This window comes from Hypomesus transpacificus, unplaced genomic scaffold, assembly GCF_021917145.1.
Source record: "Hypomesus transpacificus isolate Combined female unplaced genomic scaffold, fHypTra1 scaffold_358, whole genome shotgun sequence".
NCBI lineage: Eukaryota > Metazoa > Chordata > Actinopteri > Osmeriformes > Osmeridae > Hypomesus > Hypomesus transpacificus.
In genome coordinates this window covers 40452-60589 of record NW_025813882.1, presented here as the reverse complement: position 1 = coordinate 60589, position 20138 = coordinate 40452, and the positions used below count along the sequence as shown (strand labels likewise).

Sequence of the window (20138 nt, the reverse complement as noted above, 5' to 3'; positions counted from 1 at the left end):
TAAGCAGCCAAACAGGCACCAAACAAACCAAGTGCGGACTTAATCTCAACCCCCTCCTCCACCACCCCCAACCCCTCCTTCACCCAAATGACCTTTAGCTTGACTCCTAGGGATGGGACGTATGGCACTGACGCATTGATGCTTGTGTCGCAAAACCAATACGCACAGTTTCGAAAAAGTGTTTTGGAGCTTGTATCAAATTACGAAACCACGTGACAGATGACGTTCAATGCTTCAAACGTCACAAACTGGTTCGAAGTTTTGCCGCTCTTCTGAACCAGAGCCATGGAAGGAACGAAGCCACCGCTTCTTGTTAAAGACAAATCTCACATTGTCAGAGAAGCAGCACCAGGCATCGCTAGAGTTTCTTCCATCAGTCATTATTATTTAGCCAAATCCGTATAGTAATAATCATAAATCCGTGCATTTGTGTTGTGTTATTTTATTGAAATGAAACGTAACATGATAGGACTAGGTAGGTCTATACAGTGCCCAGAAAACAAATGTTGATGATTCGTCAACATTGTCAACAGTAATAATAATTTGTAAAAATAAAGTTCCCCCCAGTTCACAATAGACCTACATATCACAAATGTTAAGAAAAACCGGTGTTATCTAGTTTAATTGATATAAAGACCATATCGTATAAAGTCCGTCCACCCGCAACAACATGTAATGATTCCTTCGGTGGTGTAGTTGGTTAAAGCATTGTACGACAACATATTGTTAATGCGAATCTGGAATCCTGAGTTCGCGCCCCAATGCAGGGACCCTCGTACGATGTTCTTTAACTTTTACTGTGAGAAAATTACATAATTCTAAAGGCCTACGGATGTATCACAACATTTTAATGTGTGAGAACTAATATCAGATCAAAATGAACACATGTAGCCTTAATTAAATATTGAATAACGTAGGGTAGTCTACCGTCGGAGACAACCACTACGCCTCATTCAGCCAGTTTAAGCGGCTGCTAGATGACGCTGTTCATTTTCAATGCGCCGATAGTTCGGCTCTTTGGGCCGGCACAATCCGGAAGAAACCACCAAAGCTTCACAAGGCATCGTTCGCCCATCCCTATTGACTCCCTTCTCGCCCCACCACGTTACCCCATACCACCACGCAAACATTAACTTTTAGTCTAATTTTTCCAGCTGGACCCTGAGGTGGAAGTAAAGCTCATCGGCTTGTGAAATAGCAGGCTTCTGATTAAGCACCAGCAGGTGGGATTCCTCAACAGGCCGGTTAAAAGTGAGGAAGGGATAACGAGTCAGCAAGGCTGTATGAGCCAGCCTATTGTAAAGCAGATTAAACTGACTAGGCTCAAATTAGGCTGTATCCTTGAGGGTGTTTAATTCAAACCAAACGTTCAATCTGGATGATAAAAAGCCCCTTATGGATTTGAGGGTCACATGTTAACAGTGTTAAAACGAATTGGATTTAATTGAATTAATGACAAATGTTTTTGCTGTCTCAATTCCTTTTTCAACTGCCAGAACACTTTGTCTTATGTTATGTCTTAGGTTATCTTAGGTTGTGTTATCTTAGGCAAATAGGCTTTTTCAAACATGCAGCGGAGAGTTCCAATAGTCTATACCGTCACTGAGGAGGAGGAGCCACTCTGCATTTGAGGGAGGGGCCACTACCCATTGGGGGAGGGGCAGGGCGGAGCGAAGGATTAGAACGTTGTGGAGCATTAAAAAAACGTTCTGAAATGATCCCTTTTTTAGCGGCACTGGGAGGCGTCGACAAATCAACTGACATCATGTAAACTAAACAGGTGAGGTTCATATTCTTGCCATCTCTAATCGTCCGTTTCGTTTTTTAATACAGTTTTGTATGATGAGATTTGAAGGGGCAATTGACTGGGTTTTTTGGGTATTTCACACTGTTCCTTAAGGTCTCCGAATAGGGTATGTAACATTGGTTGGGTTGAAAATGGCCCGGGTGCTGTTCTATGCCCTCTTACAGATCGTCTGAAATGTTCCCGGGAAAAAACACTAGCTTTTCTCCTTTTATGGTATGCTCATTAATATTTAGATAAGCTGCGTGCTGATTGGTTGGATATCAACGAGTGAAGCTGGGAGCAAAAACGCAACACGGCCAACAGCAGCACTCGCTGAAACACTGAAGTTGGAGACTTGAAATAAAAACGCGCAAATAAATCTATTGTGTCTACACAACACTGTTTTCAACAGATTGACTATATAACATTTGAAATGATAACATTACTTGTTTCCACTTCTGTTGTTGAAGCAAACTGGATTGACTTAGGTGGGTAGAACATTAGGCTACAGCTTAGCAACCAAACGTTGTTGCAATCGTGATTCTACTCGGCTTCAGTTAGCTAGCTAGGCTAGCTCTAGATATCTTGCTGTAAAATAACATGACAAAGATCTGGACAAACATGCATCGTGAATTGTAGATTTTCATTACACAGGTTATTTATTTGAATGAAACACAGTCAGGAACATGAATCAACGTTAGCCCCATTGCCAATAAACTAGGCTAAATTATCACACATTCTATGCTCTTGCGTTAACTAGCAAGCTAAACTTGTTTACATGCCTACAGTCTAGGTGTTACTAGTAACAGTTACTAGCAATGCTAATGTATCCTGTATCTAAAACCTGCCTTTCTCCAGTTCTTTCAAATAGATTATCTAGACAGGCGTTAGCAATAAGCCAGGCTGCAGTTCGTTTTCTGGCTATTTTTCGGAAGCTTCCCTTCTAATGCCGACTACAGCTAGTCTAGCTAGAGTCATTTGATGTGTGTAGAAACGTATTTAGCATTCTACCTGGTATGCTATATACAGGAAACTTTAGCATTGCTAATAACTGTTAGCACAACATCTTACTGTCCTTATAGCTTGTGGTTGCAATGAGCATATGGTTGGAACAGCACCTCTTTCCAGGTTCAGCTTCCTAGCATATCCTGCTTGAAATTGTCCAAGGTTGTCAAAACTGTCTTGGGTGAATTGGATTTAATTGAATTAATGACAAATGTTTTTGCTGTCTCAATTCCTTTTTCAACTGCCAGAACACTTTGTCTTATGTTATGTCTTAGGTTATCTTACGGTATGGTTGTGTTATCATCCTCCAATCCAATCATCCTCACCCTGTTTACTTTACCCATCCATCTGGATATCTTTGACACTCCTTGAATCTCTTTCCCCCCCCCCCCCTCCACAAATGCCATATCAATCATTGTCCTCACCCCTCCCCATCCTCACCCTCTCCCCAGTCCTCACCCCTCCCTTTGTCTACCCTGCATCTGCTTGTCTCTGACGCTGCTCAAAGGGCCCCCCCCTCGCCCAAGGAGTGAGAGAGAGAGAGAGAGCACTAGAGAGAGAGAGAGCCATCTGGAGAGAGAGAGAGCCAGAGAAAGACAGAGAAAGAAAGAGAGAGAGAGAGACAGAAGAGAGGTGTTCTGGAATGTCGCCGGATCGAGATTATGTCATCCAGTTTGGAAAGTAGATTGAGGATGAAAACAAACACCCTGCCTCAAGACACACACACACACACACACACAGAGTGCAGGCAGACACCCTTTGGCACAGCTAAAATGGGCAGAGGAGCCAATGAATCAGCCAATTGAATACTGTGTGTGAATGTATGTGCCTGCGTGTATGCAGATGTGTGTGTGTCAGTGTGCATGTTCACTGAACATACAGCTCCAGAAACGGTTGGAGACCCTCTCTTACAGTGCCACTCACAACCCCCCCCCACCCCGCTGCAGAGTTGCTCCCCTCTCCTCCCCCCTCCTCTCCCTCCCCCCCCCCCTTCCCTCGCCAGCTGGGCCATCCCAGCCCCCGGCGCCGGCCCAAGCCAGCCAATCAGCACGCAAACATCCCACCAGGCACTGAATATGCCAGCTAATCAGCTCGCTAGCAATCCACAGAACCAGCCACCAGCCAAGCCCTTCCTCAGGGACACCACAGACAGACAGGCCGTGGTTTATAGAACCCCCTTAAACTGACAAAACACGCTAGAAAAAGTTTGAATAAGAAGACAAGTTTCTAAGAAGTTGTATTTGTGCTTGGGTGGGTTTAAGGGGGGGAAGGGGAGGGGGGGAGACACATATGAGCTGCGTGGAGCTATTTCTACTTTTGGGCTGAGATGTATTAAGCAGTTTATTGTATTAAAACAGACTAGGCTCCAAGTGCTCTTTAAGCCACCCAAGAAATTCAATTTCACTTGAGGCTGAAGACTGATGACCCCCCCGCCTACGCAAGGGAGAAAAAAACTCACTGATAATACAAGGTTGTTGTTTTTTTGGACAATTGATTTTCCTCCACCTCCACCAACACAACCTTCCCCTATGCTTGGCAGTGTGCTCTTTTTTCATCCCCTCCTCCCTCCATTAATCCCTCCTTCTGTAGTTCCATCACCCTCATCTCTCCGTCTCTCCCCCCCTTCCTCCCTCCCTCCTCCAGGTGCACATCCCCACCGCGGTCTCACCGACTCCTGTCAGGAAGGGGCCAGGATGTGAGATAACCAAAAGGTCTCCTTCGACCCTCCACTCCGACCGCTGGCTGTCAAAGCCTCAGAGCTCCCCTCCTCCTCTCCCCCCTCCCCCTCCTCCAGGGTAGACAGACTGTATCCCCGGGATGAAAGGCTGGCAGGATGAGAGAAAGGAGAGCAGAGGGGGGGGGGGGGGGGGGTCTGGTGTTTGCTCCACCATCGCCCCCCCGCTGCCGGTTCACGCTTATTCATCTCTGTGTGAACGAATATTAATACCAGCCCTGTCTGTCTGAGGTGGGTGTGTGTGTGTGTGTTAGGGCTCTTATCACCTGGCAACAAGGATAGGCTACTCTCCTCCCTGTGGCTGGCTGACATGAGATCAGCTCCCTGAGACTGAGCAACATTCATGCCCTAGATTCCAGATCTGTTCTCTGGGACGGGGTTGGGGAGAGCATGGTCAGGGGAAGAGGGAGGGGGAGGGAGGGAGGGAGGGAGGGAGGGAGGGAGGGAGGGAGGGAGGGAGGGAGGGAGGGAGGGAGGGAGGGAGGGAGGGAGGGAGGGAGGGAGGGAGGGAGGGAGGGAGGGAGGGAGGGAGGGAGGGAGAAGGGGTGATGCCTGGAGTCCAACACTTGCCTTCCAGGTGTGCACTTATGCTACAGACACAGAGCAATCTTTGACCTTGTTAGAGAGGACACACACACCTCTTTCCTATGGATGAGTTGTACAGGTGCAGCAGCAGAGTCACTGCCTGCAGAGCTGCAGTCTTACTTGCTGGGCGGTCTCACTTCCTGCTGCGGCAGTCTTACTTCCTGTCAGCCGGACAGCAGTGCTGCATTCCGACAGGCTAGTGAACACACAGGTCTGGCAGATGCATAATTCATTCGTTTGTGAAGGGGCATCAGCATATATGCTAATGGAGCTGGGATCCCACGTAGCTCTCCCTCACCACCTCCCCACCAGGTGAGCACTTGTATCCCGCTACGGTGAGAGTCATCTGGACAAGAGGAACCAGGAACCAGCCTGGGTTTCTTATATAGAAACATGCGCTTCCATTACACAGCCCTCCACGCCACACTAGTCCTGTACGATCGATGAAATGAAAGCATTAGTAGTGAGATGAGAAGCAAGTTATGATGAGGATGTGAATGTGTGTGTAAGCGGGAGAGAGGGGAGAGAGGGCAAGAGGACGTGTGTGTGCGTTTGTATCTAGCTGAGCTCGGACTTGGGAGCAGCTAATCCTGAAGAAAACAAACAAACAGAAAAGGCTGTTTGTGTGCAGACAGGGCTGGTTATCGTGCTCTCCTGGTGGCTCCCCGGGGGGGGCGGGGGGAGAGGGCGGGGGGAGAGGGCGGGGGGCAGCTCAGCTCCAACGCCTGGCGCCCAGGGACAGCTCTGACACTACCACACGCCTCGCCAGCCACAGCACCTGCCGGTCTCTCCCTCTCTCTCTCTCTACAATCCTTTTCTCTCTCTCTCTCCAATCCCTCCCTCTCCAATCCCTGTCTCCCATCCTTCTTTCTCTCACTCTCCCTCCATCATTCTCTCACTTTTTAATCTTGACTTGTATATGCAAAGCTTCATTTCCATTAGAATTGCATTTTGTTTTTTTTGTTTTTAGGATTACCCACGACCGGAGTCTCTCTCATATCCACAATCCTTCTCTCTCCTTTCACCACTCTCTCCTTTCATCCATCCCTCTCTCGATCTCTATGTCCATACATCCATCCTTTTTGCAAGGAGGACTGGGGGGGAAATGGACGTTAATCCTGAGCTTCGTATCAAGCGCTCCATTAAAGATGACACTGTTACCCTGTTACAGGGCAGGAGGTGAGAGGGTCTCTGGTCCAGACCCTGGGCTGCAGGTGGTCTGGTCTCACAGAACTCCTCAAAGATTGGTTCATCTACAGCCAACTAGGACCCTTGGGTCATTCATTATACACGGGGCCAGACCTTGTGCAAAAATAAGTCAACATAGCGGGCTCAGATCAAACGTTAGTTTGATCCTTCACTGTGGTTTTTGGGGTTTCAAGTTGTCTTAGATGATCGGATGGAATCACAACAAAGGAGACGTTAGCGATGGCGTCTTCCTCCAAGACTCCAACACCACGGAGTAAGAAGGACAGCAAATTCAATATTTCCTTAATTAAAATGTAGGTAGGAAGAAGGATATTATTCAGAATATTTCATTAGATGGAGATCCTGTGGTCTCTGCAGGGAATGAAATCTGGGATCTTAGATAAATCCAGTGTTTCCCACACATAGACTAATTTGTGGCGGTGCGCCACAGAATCAACACCGGCCGCCACACATTGCGTTACGTAAAACATTTTTTTTATCGCTATTTAGGTAAAAACACGCAGCGTATTCGTTCAGCTGCATTTCCTTTCCCTGCTCTCCCTCCGTCTCTTTCACGCACGCGTCTTTCTCACATACACACACAGTCACTACGTCAGCACACGTTAGCAACAATGCATACGCCGTTCTAGTGAGACCGACAGCTACATCAGCGAGCCTTCAGCATTAGTGCCGTAGCTAAAGGTCTAGGAAAGTTGAGGCTACTTTTCGCTAGGTACCGACGGACATGTCTTAATCGAAGGTTCCCCTTCGTTCTTTTGGTGAGAAGTTTCAAGAGCTAGCTACTTACCCGGCGTCATGGAGCCGACCAGTTAAATAGTTATTTAGCACCCTGTATGCAGCGTCGCTACCTGCATATGCAGAAATTATTTGTTTGTTGTTGTTGATTTTGTGAATTATTTCGACCCCCCCCCCCCCCCCCCCCCCCGCCACATATAGTTTTCTAATCTGTGGGAAACACTGAAATCAATCAATACCTTGGTCTCCTCTTTTACAGAAGCGTTTTCCATTTGACTAATTCACCTTGATTAACAATCGTTGTTAGATTTGAGGGCTGAAAGTATCCTCCATGGCAAGATCTCTACTGCAAAGGACCCTTTCATCTCTGTTTCTCTAAGGAGAAAGAAAATCTTGCTTCTGGATGGGCTACATCATATAACTCTTGTGTTTGGATGGGCTACATCACATGAATTTATCACCGTTTTTTTTTCTTCTACTTTCCCATCCACACCCAAAACCCAACAAGGATCGCTCCCTCTCGTACTGGCCAGGCTGCAGTCGGCCGTCTGGTTGTCCTGGTCGTTCCCAGGTTAACAAATTCCAGCTTGGAAGTGTCAGATGGACAGCCTGCTAGCCTGAGCCCCACAGCTCTGCCCTGCCTCAGATGGCAGAGCCCCACAGCTCTGCCCTGCCTCAGATGGCAGAGCCTGGGCCTCACAGCTCTGCCCTGCCTCAGATTGCAGACGAGGGCTGGAGGCCCTACATGAACATCCAGTTCAGCCTCTCACACACAGTGCATCTGCCTCTCCTCCCTGGACAGACACAGCCCCCCTCTCTCCTCCCTGGACAGACACAGCCCCCCTCTCTCCTCCCTGGACAGACACGGCCCCCCTCTCTCCTCCCTGGACAGACACAGCCCCCTTCTCTCCTCCCTGGACAGACACGGCCCCCCTCTCTCCTCCCTGGACAGACACGGCCCCCCTCTCTCCTCCCTGGACAGACACAGCCCCCCTCTCTCCTCCCTGGATAGACACAGCCCCCGTCTCTCCTCCCTGGACAGACACAGCCCCCCTCTCTCCTCCCTGGACAGACACGGCCCCCGTCTCTCCTCCCTGGACAGACACAGCCCCCCTCTCTCCTCCCTGGACAGACACAGCCCCCCTCTCTCCTCCCTGGATAGACACAGCCCCCGTCTCTCCTCCCTGGACAGACACAGCCCCCCTCTCTCCTCCCTGGACAGACACGGCCCCCGTCTCTCCTCCCTGGACAGACACAGCCCCCCTCTCTCCTCCCTGGACAGACACAGCCCCCCTCTCTCCTCCCTGGACAGACACGGCCCCCGTCTCTCCTCCCTGGACAGACACAGCCCCCCTCTCTCCTCCCTGGACAGACACAGCCCCTCTCTCTGTCCCATGACCCACTGGGCCAGAGAGGAATTGACCGGTGGAACACCCCAACCTCACCTCCTCAACATGCACCAATCAATAAACCACGGCCAATGTTGCAACAGACTTGGGGGGGAAATCAACCAAGAGACTAATATTGAGAGTCTCTGCACAAACAGGTGAGAGCATCTCAAATATTGAACAAAGGAAGTTATATATTGCTGCAAGAAAGGCTGAAATATAATGATTCTCCCCCTCAGTCACCTAGATGGACAACAGTCCACTCAGCTCTACTTTAATTTGTTGTTTGGTTTTGGTTGCAGAATTCAAGATAAGATACGATTTTGACTAAATGGTTGATAGGTTGCAATGTTCGCGAACTGCAATCAGTTCCAGGTTGGGTCAAATCAAGACAAGAATAACGTGGAACTCCAGTGAAACAGAAAATAAATAACATAATTGATTTATCACCGTTGCACTAATTAGTCTACACTCCAACCAGCGTCTACAAGTTTCGCAGTCTCCTTGATATTTGCTGATGATAACGCAATCTAGCTTCTCCCAATTGCTTGTTAGTTCAACGTAATGCTTAGTGTTGCATTATAAAGCAGTAGGACGCTCAGCTGTGAGCAAATCAATAGTTTTCTAGTCCCCGAGCAATCAGATTAACCACCCAATTCCCTAATTTCAGAGTGAAATTGGTTTAGTCGCAACGGAACTTGTTTTCACTGTCAAGCACATCAACTTGGATGATTTATTGATTCCAAAACATCGGGATGTCGCCAATGACTAAATTAAAAGCTACGAAACCTAATTTAACAATACAAGCAGATTGTTCCAAGTGCACAAACTAAGAATGAACTTCAACAAAAAGCAGCAAGCTCTGAGATAGCCAAGACCTGTTCGACCTCCACCTCTTATTAAAGTGTTACCTACAATGATGATGACGGATCTAACCTCTAGCGGATTAGGACACAACAATGTTAGGAGAAAGATTACCGCCGGACACAATAAAAACTTGCAGTGCACAGTACGCACAGGCATTACTAAGTTCGCAGGGACGTCTTCCGGGTACGCTTTCATATAGCCGAGCGCCACGTTAACCTCTCCAATAAACTACATTCCAGACGTCCCATTTATGCAAGTACGCGGTCAAAGAGCCAGATTGGCGTCCACACGGGAAGGGAAATCGTCAAAAGCAAAACTGGACGGAATTATAGCAGGACCAAGCTAATTTCCTAGACAGTCACCGCTAACGTGACCATCGTTCAAATCGAGTTTTCATTCATTGACAGGATGCATACTATTTAGCTTTATCTTTCAAACCCAAAACGACAAAATCACCTATATTTTTGTCCCGGCAAGAAGACACTGGAAAACAATGCCAGGAAAGCTTTTAGCGATTCACTGTGAATAATGAATGAATGAACGTTAACCGAGTAGGACGCCCACGAGGAGCGTCACATAGCTAGCTTAGCTAGAGCTAGCTACAGTAGCTAGCCAACTATCTATGTCCGCTAGCCAGCCAACTACTTTGTCACTGCTCTGTTAAGTCTAGCCCAAAGAAAACTTACTTGGAAAATCGAACGACACATAGAAGTGTATAAAAAGTTTAAGGACTTGGATGTCAAGCTCGCTGACGTTAGCACTAATTACATTTACGATGAAACGGCATTATTAAGGAGAGGGTCAGGACACTTGAGCAGCTAGCTAACGTGAGGCCAAGATTTCAACCACTGACAGCAGCGTGACTGGATTGTGGCTGCGCAACTTTTGAAAAACTTGACACTAGCCTCTGACAAGCTGTCAACTTGCACGCCATACTGCTTGTGCCAACCATCCACAACACATATATACACACAGACGGCATGCTAAAACAGCTAGCTAGCTGGTTACTTACCATGGATCGAACTCGTGGATGATGCTCTCAAACCGGATCACTGCAAAAAGTCTAGAGCTGAATCCTGCTAACCAGGCCAGAAAGAGAATGGTGAACGAGAGTAAAGACTGCCATCCTGCCGGCTGCGTGAGACCGCCAGACAGGCCTACTTTCCCCCCTCCTCCACCCGCAGCTATGGGTCGGCTGTTGCCCTGCACCGAGCCCCCGGCATTGGGGGACGCTTTGTGCTTTCCGTCGGTAGCTGAGTGGTGCTCCGCCATATTCTGCGTGGTTTGCGGAATCAGCGGGTCTAATCGAGCGCCCTCCTGCCACGCTCCCTTTTCTGCCTTGTTCGTCGTCGCGTACAAGTCCCTTGGTTTTAGTACGTTTTTCTCTCCCCCCTTTTCTATCGATTAATGGCCTTTATTTGCAGTTGCTTGCGTAGATAACCACCATTACATCCTCAATGCAAACTCACGCTCTGCAAAACTCAATCGGATTGAATGCCGGTAGGGAGGGACCGAGTAGGCGGGACAGGCATCTCTGACAGCCTCTCACAGAACGACAGGTATAAAGTGGGTGGAGCAAAGACCGCTGAACCGTTGGTTGGTGCTGGTGTTGGGTGAAACCGAAATGATGGACAGATTTTCTAGTCAATGGAATCAGAGAAAAAAAGAGCGAGAAAAAAGAGCGAGAGAGAGAAAGAGAATAAAAAAGGGACATCAAAAACCTTTTTTTTGTGTTTTTTTTTATTTTACGTTTTTTTCATTGAAAAATATTTACTGTTGGAACACGAAACGGTTTTACAGGCCGTCTCCCTCAAACAAGACGTTTCTCAAACGAGACCCACCTAGATGCTAAACCGGATAACGCACGCACTGAAGCATCAAAGAGATAGTATAAAATCATAGTAGAATTAGAAAGTGTTGAATTGCAAATGCTGACTGTGAAAGGTGATGTTTTTTTTGCCCCTCTGTGTTCTTGGACGTGAGGGGAGTGAAATCAGAATGCTGTGTCATCGTCAACACTGCACAAACTTGCACTGGAATGGGTAGGCTATAGCTCAATGATAAGAGCATTTTATTGCAGATCTAGAGTTTGAAGGTTAAAATCCCTTTGGATGATAGCATATGTTAAATATGTCACCACTGCACTGGTATCACTCTGCTCCTGCAGATCCCTGTTTGTTTTCAAAGTTCTTCTTTTGAACATTTACTCATGCAACACGTCCTTGATCAATGAGGAAAAGGATGTATCATGTTTTGTTCAAAAATCTGTACACAGAAGAGAAAGTGTTAACAAGAACACATGACTTGGGAGCTCAAACTAAGGCCCGGCGCTGCGGAGGAAGTACTGTTTACATCAGTGGTTCTCACCCCTGGTCCTGGGGCCCTCTTGTCCTGCATGTTTTAGATGTTTCCCTGCACCAACACACCAGAATCAAATAAACAGGTAATTATCCAGCTCAGCAGAAGCCTGATAACGATCCATTCAGTAGAAACTAGTGTGTTGGAGCAGGGAAACATCTAAAACATGCAGGACAAGGGGGCACGAGGACCAGGGTTGAGAAAGGCTGCTTTACACAGACAGGTGAAGCACATAGACGAGGGGGTGAATATTCATGGTGGAACGAGATATAGGTAATGGAAGCTTTGGCCGGTGTAGCAAGTGCAGCGGGCATGATAGAGGGATGATAGAGAACAGAGAAGAGGGGGATCAGAATGCAGGAGGAGAAGAGAGAAAACGGAGGACAAGATTAAACTAGAAAACAGATTAGAGAAAGTAAAAAGGAAAAGAGAGGTGTGATTGTCAGAAAGACTATTTGAATGTGAACAGGTGGAGGAACAAGAGAGAGATAGGAGAGATAGAGAGGAGAGAGAGACATGCAGACAGGAGAGAAAGAGACATGCAGACAGGAGAGAGAGAGAGACTTGCAGACGAGAGAGAGAGAGAGAGAGAGAGGGAGAAGGATATGAGGAAAATGTGTGAAGTGAAGATGCCTGCCTGGTGGGTCCAGAATCACAATAGTCCGGTAATCCAGACAAAGCGCTGCAGAAGCGTGGCTGTGCTGCATCCTTGTTTCAAGGAGAGACATTCAGCCAGTCACACACAAACAATGCTTTCCATTCACCAGATTGTCTCATGCATCAATGGGTGCACACACACACACGTACGCACTCAAATACCCAGGCAAAAACACACACAACGCACACTCACACAAAAACTCGCATGCCACACGTACCCAAAGTGAGACGGTGTGACCTTTTGAATGAAATGGAAATGCAAGCTCCAAATGTTGTTTCCATTGTCAAGGTCTCCATGAGTACCAACAGAGAGAAGACCAGTTGCTGGGCAGAGACTCTCTGCTTGCTGGGCAGAGACTCTCTGCCTTCCTCCTTTCCTCCAGAGACAAAGCCCTGAGTGTTTGTTTGCTTTGCTATCTTTTGTGACTGCTTGTTTGCCAGCTTTCATGAGTACTATTAGGGAGGCATGCTGGAAAAGAATATTTTAAGCAGTGTGCAGGTGTCTTCACCAATGTTTGTCATGAAAACAACACAAATTAGGAAGGGATGATGTGCATTTGGGGAGAAATCAGCCAGCTCTTGTTCTCTACCTCGACATACTGAAAGGGTTGTTAGGCATTGTCATGTCCTTGCACAATCAGGGGCTGCTGATGTGGCCGCGTTGCAGCAGTCTTAAACAGGACACTGTGTGAAGGGTGCAGGCAGAGAGGTTTGAAAAATACAGATGTCTCGTCTAACACCATCGATTGGCTTCAACAATTTCCCCTGAGTTGCACTGAAATCACCCGAGCAATGTTTTGTGAGTTGCACTGATATCACCTACTATTGTGTTCCTTGTAATGCAAGCTGTCCAAGCTAGCATACAGACTCTCTCTGGAAACAGCCTGGGTTCTTCTTCTTTTTTCCCCTTCACGCAGAGTGCTTCTGAGCTACGCCCTCCTTTCTCTGCAGATGGTGTGTGAATTGTAGAGAGGGGTGCTCTGGTGGCACAATCTGCTTCAGGTTGGGTTTTCAAGAACAACGCTGTTAAAAGCTGGCACAGTGGGTGTCTGTATTCATAGCGGCACGCCTGCCTTGTTCTGCATATTTGAATAACCACGAAGAACCAGAAAGTAGAAAAGCAAGAGAGGCTTTATTTGAACATGATCAGAACTGTTAAAGGTCCCATGACATGAACATTTCATTTTAGCAAGTTCCCCTAGCTTAAATTCAAAAATGAGGGTTAGGGAAACGGCTGACCTTGACCCTAAACCAACAACAGGGTTGCAGTCAGGTGTCGTTGCAGAGTCAGGATCAGGATTAGTTATAGCCATAACCCAATCCCTAAGTCTAACTCTAACCCTCATTTTTAGTGTGGGATAGGGTCATAGCTATAAGACTTAAGCCTATAAAAAAACATCAAAAAACAGCATGTCATGGGACCTTTAAAGTCGACAGCTTTTCTAAGACTGCTTTCTTAAAGGAAAGGTTTTTTGTTGTTGTAAATAGATTCAAAAATTGAATGAAAACTAGTCAGTTATACAATCCTGTTCTCCCAGTGGGGGCTGCAGAGTTGGTTGTCGAGGCTGAAAAAGGGGAACTTGATGAATAACACTCAACTTTAGAGCTCTTGTCTTCAGGCTAATCGAGCTGTCAGTCATATCGGGTCCCATGACAACGAGGGTCTTCGGTCAGAGAGTAGGTCACCTGCTTCCTCTGATCAGTGACGCGCCATTTCACCTTAAACGCGCCTCATTACTTCACCTTGCTGTTGGCCAGCGAACCGAACATGTCCAGGTGTAAGAGGGACACCTTGCTGCCTCGCACACCTGGGGGCTGGGGATGTTAGTCTGTCCCCTGCTAAGCTGACTCCCGCGCCGTTATATTGTTTTCAGTCCAAAAATATAGGCTACATCCAAACGATGATAAGATATTTTGAGTTTATGGTGTAGCCTACATTCCGGACCATGTTTACATCACATTTACATTAGTCATTTAGCAGACGCTCTTATCCAAAGCGACTGACAGTAAGGGATATTCCCCCCGAGGCAAGTAGGGGTGAAGTGCCTTGCCCAAGGACACAACGTAATTTTTTTGTTTGGCACAGCCGGGAATCGAACCGACAACCTTCTGATTAATAGCCCGATTCCCTAACCGCTCACCTGACCCCATGTTTTCAGTTAAAACATAAGTTTGTTTGACAGGATTTTCCTGTTTTCTGCCATGCAAGGAGTATAACTTCTCCAGATACCCTGTGGGCTGCTGCACCTCCGATTTGACGTAATGAGATGTCTGATTAGAACCTTGTATCCTTGCCTACTGACAAATTACTGTTGAATACATGAATAAAATATTGGAAATGTAAGTGAAGTGAACGTTTTAACATTCTTCATAAATACCGTGTCCTTGGTGATATTTCCTTTCAAAACAGCAGTCTAATACTCACTCTTTAATGTAGTAATTAATCTACAAAAGACGAAAATAGTTTTTTACCTCTACTGTCAACACACAGTAAGAGTTGAAGCAGATTCCTCGAGGCACTCTCCTACAACGGAGGTTTGGATTTGAATTTCTATATTTATTTGTTTTCTTCCTATTGACAATCGTAGATTAATTTAAAATTGTATAAATGGTGTCGCATAAATACATTTGTGCATGTGCATAATAGGCTACTTAGGCTTTGTGCATTTGTGCCATTCCCTTCCCTTCTTTATTTTGATATGCACTTGCACATAAAGCAATATGTCTGTGAATAACTAACTATATCTAAGCTAATCTAACGACACAGAAGTTTTCATAGAGGGAAAAACAAGGGCCGTTTGACCGAATTGTTCAATAATCAAAGGAATCAACATTGCTAGGTTCTAACTGGATCACACCGCAACAGTAGTTTACACTAGGACGCCCATCTCCAACGTTTATCGTTAATCCAGTGAAGCGCAATGTAAAACTTCCCTTTCAAAGTCTCACGCCAGACGTAGTACCGCTCTTGCTGGCATGAACGTCAAACGGTATGAAACTGAGACGTCAATATTAAGCATTAGCCTATGTCAAAGCCGGAAGGCTCTGCTCCGGAAGTTAGGTCAGCATCCTCAACAGTTCTCTTGTCTTGTAGATGTAGAAGCTCCAACGAAGCCTTTTAAGCCTGAGTCTTTCAACCTGCCATTCAGGGATGGGAAATTTGAAAGAAAAAAGAAAAGAAAAAACAGAACTTCGCCTGACATCATCCCTTGGGGGGGAAACAGGATTCAGATGTTGAAAAGTGTGGCTCCCAACTTCCAAGCTGCCTCAGTTGACAAATGACTCCCCTCACAGGTTGTTGAGTGCCCTCACAGACCCACGCTCCCATTCCAGCAGCAACAGATTTATGTGATGCTACAGCACTGAACAAAGAAAGAAAAAGCTACATGTCTGGCGGCAATGTAGTAAATAAGGAGTGCTGTTGAATTAGAACTCAAAACTTGCATCCAAGTTTACGTTTGACAGGCTCACCGACGGAAAAGCCGATTGCCACCAAAAAGGCTCTTTCCATGTCATAGACACCACTGTACCATATAGAAGAAACAACCCATATTGCCACAGTATCAGATGGAGGGATTGAACCATTGCTTTCTTAATATGCAGTTATACGCATTAACCTTTCAGCTGTACCCTTGCTCGGTTCAATTTATTGCAGGGGTATATTTACATTTAGCAGACGCTCTTATCCAGAGTGACTTACAGTAAGTACAGGGACGTTCTCCAGGGAAGTGAATCGCCTTGCCCAAGGACACAACGTCAATTTGCACGGCCAGGACTCGAACCAGCAACCTTCTGATTACTAGCCCGATTCCCTAACCGCTCAGCCACCTGACTCCCACATATGTATGCTCTCTTGGGCTTTCTCACATGACACCAGTACAATGAGAAGGACGAGAGGTGAGTATAACTTAGAGAGGCACGGTTTTATCCCCTTTAGTCACATCACAGTAGATTTATAATACGTAAGATAACCTATTGGTTGGCTGAATTATATATGTATACAAATATTAAAACCATGCATAAAACGAGAGAGGACAGTCCTCAGCCCCGAGCCAGGACTGTGTGTCTGGGCTCTGCTCATGACCAATCGATTCTGCTCGGGTCGGCCTCTCTCGTCTGGCAGAGCACTATTCACACCTCTAAAACCAAGTGGAACTGATTTTGCCTCAGTGGAAAGAAGGGAGTGGAGGAGAGAGGGATAGGATGGAGAGAGAGATGGAGGAGAGAGGGATGATAGAGGGAGAGAAAGATGGATGGAGCTGAGAGGGTTAGAGGGAGACAGGGAGGATGGAGAGGGAGAGATGGAGGAGAGAGGGATAGAGGACAGAAAGAGGGATGGAGGAGCGAGGGATGGAGGAATGGAGGAGAGAGGGATAGAGGGATGGAGGAGAGAGGGATAGAGGGATGGAGGAGAGAGAGAGGGATGGAGGAGAGAGGGATAGAGGGAGGGAGGAGAGAGGGATAGAGGGATAGAGGGATGGAGGAGAGAGGGATAGAGGGATGGAGGAGAGAGGGATAGAGGGAGGGAGGAGAGAGGGATAGAGGAGAGAGGGATAGAGGGAGGGAGGAGAGAGGGATTGGGGAGGGAGGAGAGAGGGATAGAGGGATGGAGGAGAGAGGGATAGAGGGATAGAGGGATGGAGGAGAGAGGGATAGAGGGATAGAGGAGAGAGGGATAGAGGGATGGAGGAGAGAGGGATAGAGGAGAGAGGGATAGAGGGAGGGAGGAGAGAGGGATTGGGAAGAGAGGGATAGAGGGAGGGAGGAGAGAGGGATTGGGGAGGGAGGAGAGAGGGATAGAGGGATGGAGGAGAGAGAGAGGGATGGAGGAGAGAGGGATCGGGGAGGGAGGGAGAGGAGAGAAAGAGTGAGTGGGTGCATGCCAAGCCCTGTTGGCTTTCTGAGGGTGATGTCATTGCTGACCATGAGCCTGACTGGAGGGCAGCAGGGTTCTGGAGGGTGTACACCACACACACACACACACACACACACACACTAACACGCGTGCACTGTAGAAACCCTTCCCCTCGAGGCCGTGACTATGTGCTGCACTTACTGTAAACGCACTTTACGTACATCACTTGGGATTATAGCGTCTGCTAAATGAATAGGCCCTACAATAATAGTATATATAACTACTAATAATAGTAATTAATAATGCAATTTATTGACAGTAGTCCTCATTACACCCACAGACCCCAGCACACGCGCTGGTAATAACGCTGCAGCGTTTGTCTCATATCAAGTCAATATGAAAAGAGAAAGAGTTGCATGTGTTCAAGTGGATCAGTTAGAGACGCTGGTTGATATCAATTATGGCACTCAGTCAAATGGGGGCGACGGTGCTATAGAATATCTCTCACAATCGACCGAGATGGAAAGCCGCCCCAATCAGTCATGGTGCGTGTTGTTGATGTTGCCCCCGGCACAGCGAGCTAAACTGTTTTGTTTGTGGCTCGTGGAGAAGGGGACAAATGACGACGCGTCGCCGTGGCAGCCTGTCTCGGCGTTGACAAGAGATCGTTGTCCTCTCTCCATCAATCTGTGGTCGCCAGCAGGAATTTACAAACTCGCCGAAGCAATCATGTATATTTTTCTCTCGTTTTGTCCGCCCACGCCTACAATCTTCTCTCTTAGTTAGCCAGGTGAGAGACAGCAGCCTTCATTGGGAGGATGAATATAAGTGAGAGAAGGTTGCAAGCATATATTTTCAGCAACTTCTAGGGCCTTCTTCAGACTTTGGAAAGCTGGAAGAAAACAAGTTAGGGGGGAAATTGTGTGGTGTTGTACTGCCAGAAAAAGTGTTTGTCTGTTTGAGACAGTGAGAAAGAGTTACTGAACTATAAAGAGAGAGGGAGAGAGAAAGGCAGAAAGAAAAAGAAAAGAGAAAGAGAGAGACAGGAGGGAAAGAGGAGGGGAGAGAGGTGGAGAGAGAAAGAGCGAAAGAGGGAGAGAAAAACTAGTTAGAGCGAGAGGGAGAGGGAGAGGAGAGGCAACTTTCTCACCGTTGGCTTGTGTTTGTGTGAGTCTGAGTGTGTCATTCTGAAGCTAAGTTTGCCAAAGGGTGCCATTAAAACCCAATCAGGGCACACCAGGACACGGAACGGCTCCAGTGTTTGCTTGGGCAGCCAGTGCCTGTGAGTGCGCCTCTCAGTCATGGAAATATACCTCATTACAGCAGCCCAACTCGTACAATTCCACCAGCCCAGAGAATGGACCATAACAGGAAATGACATGCACATGAAGCACGGTAGAGACAGGAAATGGTAATCTGGGGGATAAAACAACTCGTTTACCGAGGTTAAGACTACTGTATTGATGCAGTAGGCTCTGACGTCATCGACTACAGATGTGTTCAGGGTCTGTTCTAATGGAACCACTTCACCCTCTAGTGTTCATCAAAATACAACACCACAATTTGAGTTTAATTTTTCAGAGAGGCATACTACCCCTACATGGTCACTATCCTAGAGTAATATGTAACTTTACTTTTGAAAAAATTCAAGGTTTAATTATTGTTTTGTGGTTCTCTCTCGAGGTGTATGTTCAGAGCTATAGAGGGCTTGGTTCCAAACAGCACACTGCTTCAGGAAAGCTTTGTTATGTTATAAGACCGAAACACACTGGGGGAATGTGAAACTGTGGAGAAATTTAGCAAGATGAGAAGTACAAGGAAATTGCTTAAACGTGTGTGTGTGTGTGTGTGTGTGAAAGAGAAAAAACCCACACTGGAACAGATGTGTCTGAGAACCCTCGACTCGCAGCACTGCAAGATGGTGTTTAGCGACTGTTTCAGTCAAGAGAAACAGCTTGTTTGGACTTGTTCACAGACACTCTGGAAATAGAACATGATGCTGTCGTTTGCATCTGTTCCTCAGCCAAGTACATGCTTCATCAGATAACACACACACAAATACACACACGTTTTTAAAGGAAAAGTCTTAAGCAGTTACATTGTCAGTGAGCCGCTGGTAAAAGCAGCTGGTTTTGTATGAACAACTTGAGTTGCAGAAGCTCTTAACCTTGTGAATTTAGCTTGGCTGACACACACACAAACACACACACACACAGACGTGTGCCACAAACACACACACACAGACGTGTGCCACAAACACACACACAGACGTGTGCCACAAACACACACACCTACTTTATCTGTTGGTAGTAGAGAGAACCCTTGTGAGAAAAGTCTTTATGGAGGGGGGCAGGCGAGGGGGGCAGATGAGGGGGCAGACGAGGGGGCAGACGAGAGGGGCAGACGAGGGGGGCAGGCGAGGGGGCAGGCGAGAGGGGCAGGCGAGGGGGGCAGGCGAGGGGGGCAGGCGAGGGGGCAGGCGAGGGGACAGGCAGCGTTCTTCGCTGGCACGTCGTGTGTTTTCCATGATGTTGCTAGGGGACGCGGGGACCAGAGCGGTAACCGGGGGCTGTTGCCGTGGCGGCAGACATACCTGCTCTGTCTGACTGAGTAGTCTGGGACAGGTATCAAAGGGCTGTCAGTCAGCAACACACACACATTCAGCAACACTCACACATTCAGCAACACTCACACAGTCAGCAACACTCACACATTCAGCAACACTCACACAGTCAGCAACACTCACACATTCAGCAACACTCACACAGTCAGCAACACTCACACAGTCAGCAACACTCACACAGTCAGCAACACTCACACAGTCAGCAACACTCACACAGTCAGCAACACTCACACAGTCAGCAACACGCACACAGTCAGCAACACTCACACAGTCAGCAACACTCACACATTCAGCAACACGCACACAGTCAGCAACACGCACACAGTCGACAACAC

The 20138-nt window shown here is 47.2% G+C and overlaps 1 protein-coding gene across 1 annotated transcript in view; it reads right to left on the bottom strand.

The window, feature by feature from the left end:
- Positions 1-10821, bottom strand: part of LOC124464524 (dolichyl-diphosphooligosaccharide--protein glycosyltransferase subunit STT3B-like) — a 30501-nt gene extending 19680 nt beyond the window's left edge. The window contains exon 1 of the mRNA XM_047016410.1: positions 10323-10821. Within this exon, the coding sequence (XP_046872366.1) occupies positions 10323-10582 (260 nt within the window). The 5' untranslated portion in view covers positions 10583-10821. The remainder of the gene's footprint in view (positions 1-10322) is intronic.
- Between the last annotated feature and the right edge of the window lie 9317 nt (positions 10822-20138).